At 30.9% G+C, this 20,997-nt stretch overlaps 1 protein-coding gene across 5 annotated transcripts in view; it reads left to right on the plus strand.

The window, feature by feature from the left end:
• The window catches only part of nAChRalpha6 (nicotinic Acetylcholine Receptor alpha6), a 164,027-nt gene that overhangs the window by 80,475 nt on the left and 62,555 nt on the right, over window positions 1–20,997 (plus strand). For all 5 annotated transcript variants that reach the window (XM_076404943.1, XM_076404945.1, XM_076404944.1 and 2 more), the window contains exons 2-3: window positions 3,990–4,129; window positions 6,423–6,467. In XM_076404943.1, coding sequence (XP_076261058.1) covers window positions 3,990–4,129; window positions 6,423–6,467 — 185 coding nt within the window. The remainder of the gene's footprint in view (window positions 1–3,989; window positions 4,130–6,422; window positions 6,468–20,997) is intronic.

A 20,997-nucleotide genomic window follows, 5' to 3' on the forward strand; every position in this document is an offset into this window, starting at 1 on the left:
CGTTATGTATGATACCCTATGCCATTAGTCGGAGAAAAATAAATATTACAAGCAAAGGATTTTTTTTCTCAACTCCAACATGAAACATTTTCAAGAAATTGGTATTGGCTTTATATTAGTCATTGAATATATTTTGGACTAATGATTAAATAAGATATAATAAATATCCAGTATACGTTTATAAAAAATACAATAAACAACATGCCATATTATTTAACAAAAATGAATAATATATAAATATTTCATCGTTTACTGACATAGTTTCATGATGCACAGAATCATAATAAAATTGCCTCTCAGTATTTAAACCTATTTTGGATTTCGCTTGGAGTTCGGAAGGGTAGTATCTTGGGATCATACTTGTATGTGCTCTACACTGCTAATAACCCAGCAACAACAGGAACAATAGTTGAAGCAATTGGTAACAACACTGTCACTATGTCAGAAGACATATCTTCACATAACCATAAAAAAAGTGCAAATGGCAATCAACAGGATCCAGAATTGGAATAAGGACTCAAAAATGCAGCTTAATAGTTCTAAATCGGTCCATGGAAATTTTACGTTGCGGCAAAATGACAAAAACCTAATTATATCATTTGAGGGATGCCCAATTCCTCTGACAGAAATTGGAAATATCATGTTAGACCAAAAACAGAACAGATCAGATCCAAAATCAAACAATTATACTGATTTTCCCGAAGATACTTCGAACTTGACCTAAGATAAGAATGCAACGCTGTCAAAACAAATTTATTATTATTAACTACCAGCGCTTTTCGCTGCATAACCAACAAAAAGCTACATAATGACTTCAAAATCAAGTTGATTTACGAATTTATTCAAGATTTCGCCTTAAAACATGAAATAAGGTTACTAAATCATAGCAACATGAAAGCAGCTCAACTACTGGACAACACGGACACCAGGACAACCAGCAAACTGTAACGAACCAAACCACAAAAACTTATACAGTGTATATATTATAACTGTTAACTTCAGCTTAAGTAGTCTAATTTAGTTTTTGTTTCAGAAATACATATTGATGCAGTTATCCCACACTCGCCTTTCTTGTGTACTAATTGCACAAAATACCCATGAAATAAAACAGAACAACAGTAATAAATTAATTTGCAAATTAAGATAGTGCTATAGCATATCTAGTATAAGATGTAATAAAGATTTTCGGTCCAGATTCCTATTCTCAAAATGTGTCCAAGGATTCCTTGGTATAATTATATGAATACTCAATGTAAAAAGCTGATTACAGCTGATGAAAAAGCTGCTTGCAGCAGAACGTGGGAAATAACATATTCGAGGTACTTCTGCTTTCGAGAAAGTTTGAACTAGTTTGGTTTGATTTGGATATATATGATCTATAAGAGGAAAATATTTTGTCTTGATACCAGAAGAAACATCACCATTCAACAAAGTGAAATAACGTATTTCGAAATTAAAACAGATAAAGGAGAGCAAAAAATAAGCATGTCAAATAGATCTGTAAACATCAGTGTAAAATTATAGAACCCGCTCTTTTGTTCTGATGCCAGAAGAAACATCACCATTCAACAAAATGAAATAACGTATTTCGAAATTAAAACAGATAAAGGAGAGCAAAAAATAAACATGTCAAATAGATCTGTAAACATCAGTGTAAAATTATAGAACCCGCTCTTTTATTCTGATGCCAGAAGAAACACCACCATTCAACAAAATGAAATAACGTATTTCGAAATTAAAACAGATAAAGGAGAGCAAAAAATGAGCATGTCAAATAGATCTGTAAACATCAGTGTAAAATTATAGAACCCGCTGAGAAAACATTATGCAAATAATTTCAGCTGCACTATAGAACCATTATACAGGCTACACTTTACGATTCCTCAAAACTATGGAGAAGACAAAAATATATATCCTGTATATATCTAGCTTTTGCTGTAGATTTACTTATAATACACTAAAATAATGAATACCAACAAATCAATACTTCGTACGCCATTTCAAAATCAATTATATAAATATTAAGCTAGTCTTTCTAATATTAATAATTATCCGATATTTAGTTAATAAAATTTTAGTCATAATTTATATTTTCTCGTTTTAAATTCAATTTTGCTCTAACGTTTCCCTTTGCAAAAATATATTGCTATTGATACCAGATGAAACAAGTGAAACACCTATGTAAAGTATTTCAAACACAAATACTGTATCCCCCATTCGAAAATACTATAAAATTCAGACGGCAAACAGTACTTTTATTACATTGAGATTGAAATCAATTTATTGCCTGAAATATAAATATATGCGAAAATTGATATATAAATCAAATTGGGTATAGATTTGTTGGTACAGAGTAGAATTAAAAGAGTAGACTTTTTAATAATTGTTCTTTTGCATTAACCTTTTAATGCAAGAGGGATTTATTGTAAAATTTTAATTTAGATACTATCTTAATGGTTTTGTGCTTTCAGTTTTCTACTGAATGGTGAAAATCAACATAGAAAATTGCAGTAAAGAGGTTTTAAGAGAGATTAAATTTATAAATTAAGTACAAAATTAATAGACGTTAGAAAATAAATTTTTAATACTTGTTTTAAAGTTTTTTTTTCATTTTAATTTATTCTTATTGGCTTAACTATATTTACCATTCATTTGTGATCATTTTAACATATTATTCAATGAATAATTAATAATAACATTTTACTAATATTTTTTTTTAATTAAGTATGCTAGCTGCTTAAGGAACATTGTTTCTTTATGATACGATGATATTTGATTTTATTATTAAGCATTACTCTAATTATATTTATGCCGGTTTTCAAATATTAGATGGAATATTTAAAAAGGTTTGTTGTAATTTAAAATTAATTTTATTTGTACACTAAGAAGAACAATTCAAGTGGGCGACGGACGTTTGAGTTTCCAAAGGTCACCTCGATGGCTTGTAGTAAATAACTTCTCTCTTAATATCATTGGAAGAAAAACGATATAACATGAATTAATCTACTATAATGGAGCTTTTTATTGATTCATTATGTTGTTCAATAAGGCAGGCTATTTAATTTTCGATGTAAAAATACAAAAAAATTATAGAGGATAAAATAGTGAAGCAACTGATTATACTGGTCAGAACATATATAATAATTAATATGCTGTCGAACTTTGAAAACCCTTTTAAGGTAAACCAAAAATATTTTAATGATAATATGTTCACTTCCTTAATAGAAATCGATAACTAAGCCAGAGCGAAAGCGGATACTGCACTCTAGCTAGCAGGGAGTCTTATGCAGCTGGTGCCTAATATCTGAGGCCTAGGATGTAGAATAAAACAAGATTGTTATGTAAAGTAACATTAAAAAATCAGTACATATAATGTACATTGAAAGCTTATCGGTCTGCAGAATCGTACGAGTATCATGTAAAATGCTGACGCTGACTTGTTCAAAATATATTGATATTTTGCCTCAAACAAAGGCAATAAGCATATCGTAATGAAAAGGTGGACTTTGAATTTGAGTGAATATGAAAAGTGGATATATAAAGATAGTAACAAGCGCAACAAATCATGGTTTAGTCCAGAGCCATCTATCTATTGTATAATGTTATCTTTTAAAGACACCACTCGTTACGTCACCATATACCATACCGATTTTTTGAAATATCCTGAGTCGTATTGGTCTCGTTATATATTCATCAATTATATGCCATATGGGATAACCTCTTTTTCTATGTATATATTATATGTATACTTTTTCTTTTTTTTATTATGTTTTCCTAATATTTATACTCTATTATATATTGTTTTTATATAATTGTTTTTATTAAACTCATACTGCATTACAACAGAGTGAAATGGTTATATCAAATAACATTTAAACATTGAAATGATTATAAACATTTAGTTTTATCTCATATTTACTATGAACATTTTCTTAACCATAGATAAGAATATTTTTTGATAATCTAACTGAGTATTTTTTTAATTACAGGGTCGTTACAAGGGCCCCACGAAAAACGATTACTTACTATGCTGCTGGAAAGTTATAACGTTTTGGAGAGACCAGTAGCCAACGAATCTGAACCTCTAGAAGTTAAGTTTGGCCTAACGCTTCAGCAAATCATTGATGTGGTAAGTATCTAAGCGAATTGTTTCGATATATTAGAAACAGAAGATTTACTTCTATATTAAAATATATTTCCTGATTGATACACTTTTGAGTATCATGCGATATTTGCAATTCAAATATTAGGTAAGATTTTTCTTGAAACTATGTGATTCAAACTAGATTTTATATAATCTTTGCCAAAATGATTAAAAACGAGTATAGCATGTAAATTATACATACCAGAAACGCAATTTCATTATATAAAGCATTTAGATAATTCTGATAAGTGAAAGAAGATCTTTATCGGTCTAGGCAAAAAACTAAAAATATTGTCAATGCAAAAAATGTTAGTATTCGAAAATGATCATATAGGTTTAAAAAATTGGTATATCCAGTCAATAATTATTATAAACTAAACACCATAGTCTCATGATTTGGCTCTATGCGACTTCTTACTTCTGTCAGTCAACTGAATATATGAAATACAATTTGCCCTAAAGGTTGAAGTTTTTTTTTCTTTTTTTGGCCTGGAACCGGGTAGGGGAATCCTGTTACGGATACCTGGTCGGGAAGACCCCCAGGAATAAGCGAGTTGGACTGGTCATGTGGAGACTGCCTCTGGGCTACCCACTAAACCCCATCCTAACTGATACTTCTTACTGTTAGTAAGGAGAGTGCCCGTAACCGGTAAGACCGTTAAGAGGCACAAGGGCCAGGCAAGGACGTGGCGTCGTTATCACACCGCGCAGCTTGCGGTACATGAGTTAATCGCTCGCCGGAGAAGGTCGAGACAATTTGGAGTTAAAGCACGACGGGGTAGTGTCGGCTGTGATAGAATAAGGCTACGAAGTGCCGAATGAGTTATTGGCCTAAAATATCGGCCAGCTCGGTAATACATCTATTGTCCGAGAGACAAAGAGTGGAGAAATATCTCGAGTAAACCTCGGATATAAAATCGTGAACTTGGGAGACGTTTGTTTCTCTATGAATTTAATTGTTCCTAACGAACCAGGGGACATTGATTATTCTCCTGAGAATTTTGTTTTGAAAGACTTGAAGACGTTCCACCTGGCTAGATGAGACGTATTTTAGATAGGCACTGGAGCCGTATAGAACGACTGATCGAATCAGCATTTTATAGATAGAGGAAGCCTGCTGGCCCGGTTGATAAGCGGGAACAGCAAATTAACAATACCTTGACCTTCATGGAGGGACTTTTGAATGTGGGAATTCCACCTAAATTTGCGATCGAAGACAAGACCGAGATAGGTGGCTTCTTCTGACCATGGGATTTCGGCGTTCTCGATTTTAAGACGCGAAATGCTCGGTGCAAAACGCTTATTGTGGAAGAAGATGGCCTGGGTTTTCTGTGGATTGACTTGCAACCTCCAGAAATGTAACCACTGGACCATCTCATCGAGTTGTTTTTGGAGTCTGCTTCGGATGTGCGGTGCTACTCTGGAAGAAGCAAAATAAGCAGTGTCGTCTGCGTAAAAAGCAGCCTCAACTTGTGGTCTCCTAGGAATATCTGAAAGAAAAATATTAAATAGAGCGGGTGCCAGGGGGGAGCCTTCTGGAACTCCTGTGTCGATGGTTTTCCGGCTAGAGAGAATATCTTTAATCTTGTTAATCTTATTAGGTTTAAGGTTATGCCTTAATGAATCTATGGCATATGTAGTTAGATTTCCGGTAAACGCTACTTGTCTTAGTTATGTTTGTCTCGATACCACTTAAAAGCTACAAAATAGGCTAATATATTCTATATTATGGTATTCTGTAGTATTTTTACGGAATTGTAAATATAATTATTGAAATATTATCCGACATAATACTGAATAAAGTAGTGAATAGTGAAATTTAGAAAGGGTATTTTAATCGATTTCACATAATAATAAAAATAAAAGGCTCTCAAGATAACATATATATGCTATAAATGTATTTTATTAAAGTTTTGTCAGATAAAGGAATATGTGGTATAAAAAAAACAACCTTTGTGCTTAAAAAAGGACAGTAGATAATTTGTTAGGAAAAAACAGATTTAAGGAGTACAAGAGATCTAAGTTATATCAAATTGTTTAACAAAAAAAGATAAAAAATAAACACGCAGCAAATAACTTCAATTTTGATCGAAATTCCTGCGTATGATTGTTCGGAATTACTTGGACCTATGCCAAAAACATGAACCGGAGCTTGTTAGATATGTTGGATATATAGAGAAATGTCAGCCTGTCTAAATATTTCAGCCCTCTAGCCTACATATCCATCACAGTTAAATTTATATTCGATTTTTGTCTAATGCTCGTTTTTCATTTACAGGATGAGAAGAATCAAATACTCACCACTAATGCGTGGTTAAATTTGGTAAGTACTATTTTTAAATGACAATAATACTAAACAAAATATGTAGGGAAACTCTAACTGTGCGAATCACTATATTTCTTTCATTTAATTCATAGAAAAAAGAGTCAAAATCTACAAAAACTATGTTAAATAATGTTTTATGTTAGAGAAGTTGTGTCTAAACATTATAAAGATAAATATATGAATTAATTATTATCTATTAGTTTACTAGATAATATTATAAGTAACTGGCTAAAGTGTTTAATAAAAATAATACTTTTATGGGTTCTAAGTATTCTAAGGTGTTAATATTACAATTGCATTTGAGTATTACTGATTTTGTAATGTACTATAATCTAAAATACACAATGTTGGATGGTAGGATATCCTCTTAAAGCGTTTTCATAGATTTTACACATTTCACTGAGAGCTTTCATTTGACAAAAATGACACGTTTCTGCTTGTATATCAAGGGATTTGGTCAACTCATAGCTTAAACACATTTATTGCAATCCATAGCGATCTCTTATGTTTAGGTTTCATTATTTGCATGGACATCTGTCGGACTCCAAACCATATCAAAATCATCATTTTTAAATATTCATCAAAAAACTGTTATAAAATTGTTTATATAATTTGAAAACTGTTAACAACAAAATTTAATATAGTAAAAAACATTTTTTATATAAATATAAACAACTAACTATATTTTCCCCTAAAAATTATATCAATTTTTGTTATAAAATCCCAAAACTAATTTAGCATTTATTTATTTTTGTGATTAAGAAAAGAATCATAAAACTGTATTCATTAGTTTAAATAATCTAGGACCAAGAAAAAGTATAATTTAAAAAGTAGTTAAGAAAGAAAAAAAGCGGAAAAAAGGACGCAATGAAACAATTTTCATTTTACTGTTCTTTTCGGCTGGATTATCGCCCTTTTCTTTATCCCTCTCACCACGAGAATTAAAAATATTGATTTTGTTTTGTTTTCACGTCCCTGACAATGTCAAAAAGTCTGCGTGTTACTACGGTTTAATCGCTTCAGATCTAAATCAATCCAATTGAATAGATTTACACAACACTTTTATAAGCAGGTAAACGTTTTGGAAGATTTTCAGTATCATTTCTTTTCATACTAGTAATACTTCAGAATTATTTCTTGTTCACTCAGGTGGTTTCTCTTGATTTTAGTTTTTATGAAAGTGACATGACAATTTTTATGATAAAAAAATCATAATTATAGCATTGAAAGTCTCATTCTTTATTATCCTTGCGTCCAAGGAAAGCTACTCCTTTGGCTTCTCTAACATGCTCTACTGATGACCAATCAATGTTTTAAGCTCGGTTTATTAGGTTGTTATATCATTTTAATATTTTCTGAAGTAATATATTTTATTGTTTCTTCTCATATTTAATTTTCATCGTTAGAGTTACTAGGAGCATTGGAGCTTAACGAAAGCTCAATTATACAAAATTATAATGAATGCTTTTTGCTTAAATGGTCAGCTTAAAAGGAACGATAAATGATTTTCCTTGAGTTTTGCATTCAGCTTGAGGTTACCACCCTTCATCCTCTATCGATCGAAATCATCACTTTTAAGAAGTTATCCCAATATTCAGTATATTTATTATGTACTAGATAATTATAACAAAACTCACAATCAACAATAAAACAAGAAGTAGAAGTTTATATAAATGTATTAGACATTACTGATACATATTTTTATTATATATCTTATTGGATATACTTCAAAAACTCAAAATGAATATAATATGTACTTTTTAAACTCATTGTTCGTATTGAATGTTAAAAAGAAGAAGAAATGCTGGTAATCATATGATACTATATAAAAGAAGGATGTATAAATGTTATAACAAATATTTATCTTGAAAACAATATTTAAGGATTCAAAAACATATTATATTATATGTAGAGGATAAACTGCCCAAACGAAAATAAGTTGTATTTTAATTATAAGCCCAATTGAGTTTATACACCTACAAATTAAACTGGTCAAGGTCTTCATTTGTGTAAGATTTCGTCCTTAATTATTAGATGTTTGTACGTATTTTGATCATATTTTATTTAAAAAAGATATTTATTGAGAAAAATTGGTACAATATATATTAATCAAAATATTTCCCCCAATTTCTACCTTTTCCCACCTTTCTGGCAACATGGAGATACCGTTTCAAAAAAAGCGACGTGGGTTTCTCATTGATTCAATCATTGATGCATTTCGCACTTATTTGATACGTGGAAAAACGTGTACCAACTAAGCGATGCTGCATCGATCTGAATCAGTGGTAATTAGAAAGTGCGTCTGGTGCGTTAACAAGTCGCCGTTTCCATTTAAGCAATGACAGCTTCAGACAACAACTTCTTCAAACAATCAACAGCAATATTGAAAAAGCTCAGCTTTAGGCAGGGCTTTAAGGAACATGCTCAATATTCCTAAAAGCATGTGCAACAGATATATGTATCTGGAACTCGGTGTGCGAACAGTAAGGCAGGAAATAAGTGGTATAGCGTAAAGTATTAGAAGAGACTTGTGCAACATACAAACGAACTAGTATTGACGCTGAACGGAATAGGAGGATAACAGCGCGTGAGACTCAAAAGATGGGATATAATTGAGCATCATCACCATAAGTTTCTAAAAGTGTTTGATGGAATTTGGCAGCAGACTTCTTTATATCAAATAACAAAATTAAGCATTCCATTCCATGATTAGTGATGTTTTGATCGTTTATATTAATGCTACGTATACTCGGCAAATAGATGTCGCTATCAAAATACATGCAAGCACCTAATAAATATAATTAGCAGGAAAAATAAAAAAAGTATTTTAATAGAGCAACGAACTGCTTTTTTCATGGAGAAATTTCATCTAAAACACGAAAAAAAAACCGTTACTAAAATATATATTTGATTAAAAGAAATATCCGACAATGGATGTTTATCACGGGCGCGGAATTTTGAGTGTCTCCAAGAAATTGAAGATAACGCACGCCTGGGGCTCCCTTCCAAGTTAGAAACGATTAAAATAATTAAAAAATTTAAAAATGAAATTTAAACTACACCTGTAGCTATGTTCTTTTTATAATCACTCCAAAATCGCAATGTTATTTAGTGATATTCGACAGCATACATATATGTTTTTTATTCAATTTTTAGGCCCACTATACCTCAATGTAATTTTATTCTAATATGATTTTTGCCACTGAGTAAGTAATGTGCCACTTTTACATACTCAACAAAACTGGATCAACCTATAATTACATTTGAATTAATGTTAACTTAATCAATCAAATCTCATTCAGTTAAATTTTCAATTAAGCATTTATTTCAATCAAATTTTGTTTGTTTGTGAAATAAATTAAATTTCAGTTAAATGATACTTGTAGTGGCTTAGTAACAATTCTCGTAAACAATTTCAAATTATTTATAAATCTATTCAGCTTGGTTTAATTATTGAAGTGGAGCCAAATTGTCTCAAGCTCTTAATAAAATTAAAGTTGGTCCACAGTTAGATTATCCAGTAGTAGTCATAAAAATTAGTTAACTATAATAGCTATATCAACTATAAAAATTCTGATAATTACATCAGTGTTTACATCAGTGTTTACATCAGTGTAGCTCGCTATTTTCATTTTAACGTGAACATTAAACCCATACCAACCTTTTTCATAATTAATAAATCAATTTAAAAAACAACTACTATTACTATAGTAGTAAAAACAAAATGGTAAAATCTAAAATCGTGGGTTATTCGTAACGAATTCTTTCCACTATACGAAACTTTTAATAAGGAGTATTATTTGAGTGTTATGTGTAATATCGCGGTAACTCTTATCATCAGGATAAAACACCTTCGAACACACAGGGATTCTTCGCGACTTTTTCAGCAATCGGTTTTTAAGTCGAATGAAAAGTTTAAAACCGAATTGAAGAGGGTTTTAAATATAATTTCTAAAAACTAAAAAAACGCTTGCACGAATACATTGCGTCCAAGGGAAGGAAGTAAATGAGGAAAATTAACTAAGTCGTTCATGTTTTGGTTTCAAAAGTTTAGTACTTTTTGATCACGGTAGTGCGCAACGTCAAAGAAGAAAATAAGGTTTGCCCGAAAAAATCTCAATACTTAATACACACATAAATTAGCAGAAATAATTTTGAATTTCTATTGATGAAAAAAGTGTGCAAAAAGTAGTCAAAGTCTGGAAAGTCCGCACTGACGCCAAGGAAGTTGATGCTAAATATTTGGTGAAATTGGAAAGAAAGGAAGAACAACAACTAATGCTTTGAAAGCAGACGATAAAAAAATTACACGAATTAGGCAATAGGAACACCTTCCACACTCATCTTTACCGACTCAAAAATATTGAGATATATTGACTGGGAAGTTTTGATCTACCGCATCGACTACCGTTGCTACCTCTGCAGAATTCTCTTAATGATGGCTTCAAAAAAGGCTTGCAAAAATCACTTGATTCAGTTTTTGCAACAGCAATCTCATAACTTTCAGAGTGGCAAAAGGTTATTGATCAAAACGACACATACCTGGATTAGTATTAATAGTGTTAAAGTGTTATAAATAAACTAACTTTGATAAACATAAAAAAGGACATTCCCCAAAGCATAATATTTTCAATATTTCCCAATAGTATCCCAATGGTATATCCCAATGGTATCAAAATAACATATACTTAATTATTAGTAGCGTATTTTAAAGATAAGGGTTACCAAATCGATGAATATAATAAACTACATAATGTTAAAATACATTCTATTATATGAACAATATAATTAAACTTGATCATTAAGAAAATAGTCATAAAATAAAATATCTTAACGATTTAAGCTGATTAAATCCAATTATTCAGAACGATAAGATTTATTATGCCTATAAAAATGGCCAAGGACATATAGCGACATCTGTAAAACTATTTAACAATTAGCGCATTACAACGAAGATTACGATAAAGTAACAGTCGTAAATTATATTGTATTTTGAAGCAAGCTATTTTCGTGGGCGAATACTGCACCATCGCTAAAAATTCTTTTAAAATGGAAAATAATTATGAAATGGGTCTGAGCTTAGGACGCTGTAGCAAGGGAAACTTCAGAAAATTTATGTTAGAACATCTGGCTAAGCCAGAGCCTTGTTCCGTTTATACCAAAATAATAACGATAATAGTTAATGACTCTTGCACCATTTTTAATGAGATTTTTTTTCAATTTCAATGTTCCTTACTCTCCTTTATATTTATTAGGTATCTAATAATAATTAACATTATATAAGCGTTTAAAATTTATAAGTCATTAATTTTAATCAATTATTCCACTGGATTTCAGAACCTACATAATATAACAATGGCTATTTTAATTATAATTAATAAAACATTGTTATTTTGCTAATATATCTAAAAAATTTTAAATTATATATAATGCTATTATATAGGCAGGAACATCATTTTTAAGTTATTATATAAGCAGAGACGATTATTATATAAGGACAAACTCGAGTAAAGTTTTCAAAATTCTACATGGAAACACATTAATTGAAACTATTTATGCATCACTGTCGTTATCGGATATTACCTCTTGCGATTATTACGATTGCACCTTCACGCTTTCAAAATATTTTTAGTTTTTCCAAAGTGGAATTCGATTTCTCTTAGAAATATAATACAGCGATAGATATATTAATATTTATATAATTATGTACATGATACTGCTTAATATTACATAGAATGTTTACTATATAAATTTTTAAGAAAATCCCCAAAATTTAATGCACAGTCTTGTTTAAGTCTGAGAAAAAAATTATATTAATATACGTATATTTCAAAAATTCCATAAATTATTTTAATTTTATATAATGAAACATAGAAATGAGAAGATACGTTTAAGGAAATATAGATTGTAAAATAAAACATGTAAATATGAAGACATTATATAGATGGGATAAAATAATATGAATACTTGACATACACACAATATCTATTTATTAATCAGGTACTGAGCCATCATTTATTGTTAAATTAGGTGAAATTCTTCACAGAACTGTATCTGAATAATTTTCAACGGAATGTTGCCCTATCCTTGTACCAACACATTCGTCATGATGTTGCTCATGTTGTCTATGATGTTGCAAATGGAACTCATCACAATCTATGTTGAGGTGTGGCGATTATGATGGCCAGAGAATGATGTTCTGATGCTCCTAAATCAAAACTAAACCTTTTTGACTGTGTGTAGGGACGCACTATCACCTTGGTAATATTTAGCAGCACTATACTAACAAAACTAAGAAATTCATCATCTCGATGTGAATGTCAATGATGTGAATGACAACACCAGTTGAATACCGTGATATTTCCATCTAAATCATAATGCAACCTCCTCCATGTTTGACTACAGTTTTTTTTGAGTTTCCCCATACATGAACCTAGCTGTTTGACTATATTCATTCTTCCATTCATCATTTGTTCAGCCATCTGATTTACCAGGTATTTTTGAAGCCTACTTCTAAAATGCTAAACTACATAAAAATTATTAAACCTTTTATTTATATTTATCGATCATTTCCACCAGTGTACAGTGTATTGTCTGACATTGTATCAGACAACGTTATATCTCTTTTTAACCAGAATAAAATGAAAATGAAAATATGGTCTCATTTTAAAACGAATTTACAAATTACGGTAGGCAATATGTTAAACAACTTAATGACGTGAGTTCACTGTTATTTCGAATAGACTATATATTGCATGCCGTTCATATTATTTTTCATGGTATTTTCAATGAATTGAAATTTGTATTACGAAAATATAAATTAAATTTCCAAAATAATCAAGAGATTCAAATAAATTACGAGTCATTTAATCAAAAATATCCATCAAATTATTAGACTTCGACATTCCGGTGAAACGCAATTGGTTTGATGCAAATTAAAATATACAAAACTATTTTAATGAACAAACAGTGTAAGCTTCGAATTCATATTAATTGTCTCGACAATTCAATTTGACAATCTCATTTGACTGTAATTGATCAGAAACTTTATAACCCGACGAGTATTACGAAATGCAGAGGTCTACCAGCAAAGTTGCAAAATGAACAAACAACTTTCAAGTTCATAGAAATACGTACCGTAATATAATTTTCATCGGGATTGTTTTACAATTAATTCGCAACCATTTATAGTTTTGTTTTTGTCATAAAAGCTTCGGGAACTTTTATTCGGTCGTCCAGTTATATTTTAACAATTTCGTGAATTATTTTGGTGATGCAATTCAACGTAGGAAAATCGATTCGTAATAATAATGAGTTTGGAAAATTTAGAGTTTTGTTCATATCTTTCAGAGACAAATAATTAATATAAATTTCAAACCCCGATCAAAGTTATTCTGTGTTAAAACCCTGTTTCTATTACGGTATAAAACAACTCAGATTTAAGGGTGAAAAATTGAATCAGTATTAGTGGGACGATGCAAAGTCCGTGCTATATGGTGAATGCATCAAAATTCCCACCGCCGGCTTGGTGGCGCAAAGGTAAAGGTGATAGGACGGCACTTCTACCGTTGCGATAGCCGCAGGCTGGAATCCTGCTGGGGCATGGTCGTAAATTTATGTTTGTGATTGTTTAAACTGTCTGATTGTTCTAGGCAATAGTGTAAAATCCGACAAGGAAAATGATCCCAGTCACGCCAGTAACCAGGCTGGGAAAACCCGGATATCTTCTGGGATGATTTCTAAAGTTGGTCACTCGCCAGTTGGTAGGCTTAATGATGAGGACCGTGGTTCGGAGCCCACGTTAAACTTTAGGTCCAGTCCAGATAAACCCAGATAAAAGGAGACAGAAAAACAGATAAAAGGAGACTTTTATCCTCGAAATTTTGCCCTAATTTTGCCGAAATTTTTTAGCCCTAACCCTCAAAACATATATATATATATATATATATATATATATATATATATATATATATATATATATATATATATATATATATATATATATATATATATATATATATACATATAGTGTATAAATTTGACAGCTGTCGGATAATTGGTTTGTGAATTATAGCATTTTCAGTGAAGCAACTTTTGTTATTGTGAAAAAAATTGATAAAAAAAAATTTCGAGTGTTGATAAAATATTGCTTTTTGAAGGAAAAAAATACATTTGAAGCAAAAACTTGGCTTGATGCCGAGTTTCTGGACACTGCCCCAGCAAAATCAACCATCAAGGATTGGTATGCTAAGTTTAGACGTGGTGAAATAAGCACCGAAGACGGTGAACGCAGTGGACGCCCAAAAGAGGTTGTTACCGGCGAAAACATTTAAAAAATCCACAAAATGATTTTGAATGGATGTAAATTGAAATTGAATGAAATAGCAGACACTCTAAGATATCAACTGAACGTGTACATCGTATAATTCACGAATATTTGGGTATGAGAAAGCTCTGTGCAAAGTGGTTGCCGCGCGGGCTCACTTTTGACCAAGAACAATGACGATGATTCGGAGCAGTGTTTTAAGATGATCAAACGTAATAAACCCGAGTTTTTGCATCGATATGTGATAATGGATGAAACATGGCAACATCATTTCACTCCAAAATCCAATCGACAGTCATTCGAGTGGACTGCACACAGCAGCGCCTATTATATAGCGTTATTGGAGCGTTTGAAGGGCGAAATCGTCGAAAACCGCATTTGAAGAAAATAAGGTGCTGCTTCACCAAAACAATGCACCGTGTCACAAATCAATTAAAACAATGGCAAAAATCCATGAATTGTGCTTGGAATTGCTTCCTCATCCACGATGTTCTCCAGATCTGGCCCCCAGCTACTATTTCCTATTCTTAGATCTCATAAGAATGCTCGCTGGGAAGAAATTTTCGTCGAATGAAGAGGTGATCGCCGAAACTGAGGCCTATTTTGAAGCAAAAGACAGATCGTACTACAAAAATTGTATCGAAAAGTTGGAGGGTCGCTATAATCAGTGCATCACCCTTGAAGGGAATTATGTCGAATAAAAAAAACTAATTTTGTCAAAAAATGTGTTTTACTGTGGTAGGCCGGGAACTTTTCAATTGACCTGTTAATACGCATTTCATCTCTCGTAATCGCTCGTCTCAAAAATCGCTCAATTTGATTTTGTGTCAGCAGTGATTTAGAAATGGAAGCTCAGTCTATTAAATTATTACGAATAGTACGAAACGCAAACCTTAATTTTCTTTTCGCAACCACCCTGATGTAAAGGTTTCAAAACTAGTTCAGTTTCGTAGTGCTGCCACGAGAAGAAATATATCTGCCTATCTCGATATTTTTAAGAATTTCATGGAGTATTTCAAAGGTTGGCCGGCCAGGGTAAAATTCATCGTTATTTGGGAACTAAAACGAGCAAACCAATTCTTACGCCGGCGTTCACTTAAGCATTTATCGCCATAAATACCACCCAATTGCGAATGATGAGCATATACTGTATTTGTCCTTTTCGAAAGTAAAAAAAGCAAAATACGAATAAAATGACCTTCTGGAATATCCGTTTTCAAAGCGCAACAACTGTTGATTGAGTATGGGGGGAATAATTGAATGAATGAATAAGGGATGGTGCTACCTTTATATCTAAAATATTCTACGGACCAATTCTAAAGACTTTTGGACGCGCTATAGTACGGCTCCATTGAATAAATATTACTTGAGATATGCGACTTTAAAGCCTCTATCAAAAAGAAAAAAATGAAATTACTTTAATATATCACAATTTCTATTGATATAACATCGTATTGCAGTAAACATCTGCTTTCGATTCTTATTTTAAATTATATATAATAAACATATTGTTTAAATGGGGTTGAAAAACTCTCTTAACGTTTTCTGTTATATATCTAGTGGTGTAGAAACTAGCAATAGTAGTAGTAGTGGTTGTATGTTATTTAAAAACATTAAAGAAACATTACAAAAAAGAACATTACTAACAAGAAACATTACTAACAAAATTATACATAATAAACTCTGCTTTGGTGTATAAAGCCTTAAACTATTTTCCAAGAAAGTTAAGAAAGCATTGCAGTACCCACGGTATGGAGAGAGCAACAATTTCATTCAAATGATTGTAATTTTTACACCATAGATCTTGCTGGGTAAAATTCTAAAAATAAACAAGTAATTATCCACAAAAAATAAAAATCCATAAGAAATTAAAGTATTAAACCTGTAGCTTTTAACTGGGTTAGTTTAAGACGTTTTATGTGACTAAAATGTAAGAAGATACTTGAAATATAATTTAATGAAATTGTGATTACTGGGCAATATGTTATATACTTAAAGTCTACTTCTCGCGCAATCTTGTTTTTTTTTTACTAAAAGCTTTTATCAGGAACTATTAGATCAGGACTAAAAGAGGCGAAGAAATGATACCTAGGTTCACAGATAAAACAAAATGCAAAACACGGAGAAAAGCACTTACAGATTAAAGGAAAATTAAATAAAATAAGAACTATTTTTCAAGATATATAACACATAACATTTAGGTAAAACAAAAAAGAAATTGTTGGTCCATGTTATTATTATTACTTCTTCAGTAGTAAAATTTTAAAGTAGTAGAATTTTAAAAGAAATACATAAATGTTTATTAACTTACTTAATTTTAAAAAATGTTAATAAATTATTTCTATTTTTATAAAAACACTATATTTAAATAAATTTGCATATTTGAACAATTAATAAGAACTCCAAGAACCATATAAATAAACATTACCATAAAAAAGAGCAAAATCGTTTAGATCGGCCAATATAGTTGAAATGAAACGAAAAAGCCACCACTATATATGAAAGCAGTTAAAATTGTAAAAATTTTTATAAAATATTTAATTAAAATAAATAATAAACTTACATTAACTAATGACTAAACTGCTTTTAATAAAATTACATGGTATATAAAAGGAACTATTTTAGAAGATTGTAGCAATTATCTAGCAAAATGTATTCATTTGGGAATGGTTCAATTTTAAATGATAAACTAGACGAGAATAAACTGTTTAAATTGAAAGTAATTTTTTAATTAACTCCCTATAGTCTTTTCGATGCTACTGGCTTTCGTTTCATTTACTGGGATAATTAAAAGTCTGATTCAATTATTATTGCTGATGTGGTTAATAGGTCTTTTAACTTAATATTATAGTAAGTTCAAATAATTAAGGGATAAGTGATTTTTTGTAAATTGAAAGTTAATGTCGGGAATAAAAGAAAAGTGTTATTATTATTAAAATATTGTCAATTATTGGTTACTAAATTTTGAAAATATTTGAATTCAATTCCTTCAAGATTTGGATCATTTTCGATATTTTATAAAAAAAATTGCTATATTTTAATATACTTTTTACCAACTAGGGTTTATCTGACCTGGGTCTAGTGCTTAACGTGGGCTCCGAACCACGGTCCTCGGCAGTAAGTCTACCGATTGGCGAGTGATCAACTTAGAGATCATCTGAGAAGACATTAGGTCGTATCCAACCTTGTTACCGGCGTGACTGGAATCATTTTCCTTGTCGGGTTTTGCACTCTTGCCTTTTGGATAATCACAAATATAAATTTATCCGCCGCAGTCAAATCCTTCCACTACTATCAAATCCCACAACTATCGCAATAGTAGTAGCACCGTCCTGTCGCCTTGATTACTGCGCCATGTCGGCTTTTATAAAATTTGGAAAATAAGTGTAATATATAAGTTACAATTACCAAAAATGAAGAGATATAAAGAATATATATTAGACAATTTCTTTTGCAAATCAAAAGTGGGATTCAGGAAGACTATTGTAATATTTTGTCCAACGGCAGGTCCAAGTAAAGCAAGATAAATAATTTTTTGATGTCACGGGTTTGATAAATTCTTAATAACTTATATGTTTACAACTGCCCATATAGTTTCTTTTGAAAAATGAGACAGAAAAGCATCATTACATTCAGATACCTTTGTGGCTTGTGGTGAATAGGTTGTAGGAAATAAACAGTTATGGTGAAGATAGCCATTTCATAGCCAATATTTCATTGCTTTCTCATTGCATAATTATTTTAATTAAATTAAAATCCTTATATGTAGTAGCACGTAGCACGTAGGACGTAACATTTTGTGTGGCATACATTGAAGTATTAATATAACTAAAAGGTGCAGGATTAGTTTAAAATAATTTAATTAAGAAAATTAAAAGCTATGTTAGTATAATAACAAATGGCATGGTGCAATAATGACAAACGTCTGATACCCAATTAAGTTATTCTAATTCTAAAGAAAACTATTCTGATTTAAATATCCAATTTCTTATAATACTAGTTTTATAATTGTTTTTTTTTAATTTATAATTATAATCATATAGATAGCTTGTTCTGTATAATATTATATTTTGTGTTTATAATAATAAATTTATATGTAATTTCTAATTAAAAATAAAATACCTCTAGATATTTTCTTTCTTTTCTATAAGCCACTAAACAAAATATATAATACTACGGAAATTATATATTGTTTAACTATATAAACATTTTTTCTCTATAAATAGCTAAAATGCTAAAATAAATATATGGTAGCTAACATAAAATAGTAATTCTTGCTAAATATATTTTCATAATAGAATTATCCTAATAATCTCTATGCAGAATAATTATTATGTGTTATTACAGCAATACGTTTTTTTTTAATTCTGTAGTCACTTCGACACTTGTATGTTATTTAGTGACTTTAAACGTATAATTATTTAATTAGGACTCTGATATTTTAAATTATGTTTAGTTGACAAAAATATAACAGAATAAATATGTATACAATAAATATAGGATACAAACTCTAATTGAAGAAATAAAATAATAACCAATCAAAATATCAAATAAGATAAAACATAAATATATATTGGAAATGTAAAATTAAAGTGTAACATATAACACAATGGAAATATGTAAAAAAGGTTAACATAAAAGCAGATAATAAAATAATAATACTGTAAAAATTATAGTTCATAAAACATAATATATTAATATATTCAGATAATAACAATAGATAAATGTTTCATTGTAAATAACTGAAAGTTTAATTATGTAGTTTGTACTAAAGAGAGCTTCAAGATTTCTGGGTATGTTATGTTTATCTCGAATAGAGCTTCGCATGATAACAAAATATGTCGAACCGTATTTTTTAGTCCACAATAATCACACAAAGGAGAAACATCACCAGTCATAATGGACCATGTCCGATTATTAACCTATTTAACAGGACCTGTTATATCTTGAGAACAAATACCTTATTGTTGTTACCTTGATTGTAAATAAAGTCAAAGAAGCAAAAAGATCTTGGTCAATGATTCATAATTTATTATCGCCCTTCACCATATGTCATTCCAGTTAAACAAGGTTATTTATTTTAGATGTAATAATGGGATATAGGTCCATATAATTTGGGAGACTAGGAATATCTCTGCCACTTAGAGTGGCTTCTTAAGCTGCGGGGTCTGCTCTCTTATGACCTTCTACGGCCAGGTGACTGAGAACCCAGACAATTGATACTCTTCTGTCCAATAGGAATATGGTAGATAATAGTTATAGGTGCGGACAATAACAGGGTGTCTAAAAGATGCATCTTCAACTGCCAGAATAGTGTTCAGGGAATCTGTATAAATCAATTACCGAACTTAACCTCTACTACAATCTATAGAGCCTTCCAGATAGCTGTAAATTATGCCGAGAGTATGGACGAATATTTTTAAAGCTTATAAGTTTCTATTCTAGAGGACCCATAAATAGCTGCGCCTATTTCCTTGGGCGACTAGGAACCATCATTGTATAAAACTTGTTAGGATACATATAGAGATGATGATGCTAATTGCCCTCGAAGATGCTAGCATCAAAATTATCCTTGTTATGGGCCCTTGGGGATCTATTTGTGGGCAACGATTGAAAAATCCAGAGTGGAAGTGATGTGAAGCTGGAGATATCAAGTTTGTCGATATCAAGGTCGATCATATCTATAATCTTAAAGAACTGCTCTTTAAACGATCGTGCTCTACATGGCGGAGTAATGGGTCTCCTTCTAGTAGCCAGATTTAGTACTTTTTACGTATTATTTGATGAAATGGATCTAAATATGTAAGCTGCTTTAAGAAGTAGCTTAGATCTTCTATATTTTAGTGGTTCAATGACACCAAGGCTTTGAAGAGTAAGAGCTGGGCTAGATTTATGTGCTCCAAGAGCCAGTCACAGGGAATGAATTTGAACTGTTTCAAGCGATAATAGATAGGATGTGTAGAAGGTGTTGTAACATACAGAAAGCTTCCATAGTCAAATTAAGGGCTTATTAGAGATTTATGTATATGTAACACAGCCTCTTGGTTGAGTCCGTTTTTGTGATTAGCAATACATTTGAGTATATTTAAGTCCCGACTCTGTTTCAAATTGTACATGCACTCCTTCCAAGTAAATGCTTGGTCATGATAAACACCATGAAGCTTTGCAGAGTCAAGGAATGAAGTCTAGTATAATGACGAT

The sequence above is a fragment of the Rhynchophorus ferrugineus genome, unplaced genomic scaffold, assembly GCF_030347505.1.
Source record: "Rhynchophorus ferrugineus isolate W39M unplaced genomic scaffold, kcgeb_rfMv2 rfM5, whole genome shotgun sequence".
Lineage (NCBI taxonomy): Eukaryota > Metazoa > Arthropoda > Insecta > Coleoptera > Curculionidae > Rhynchophorus > Rhynchophorus ferrugineus.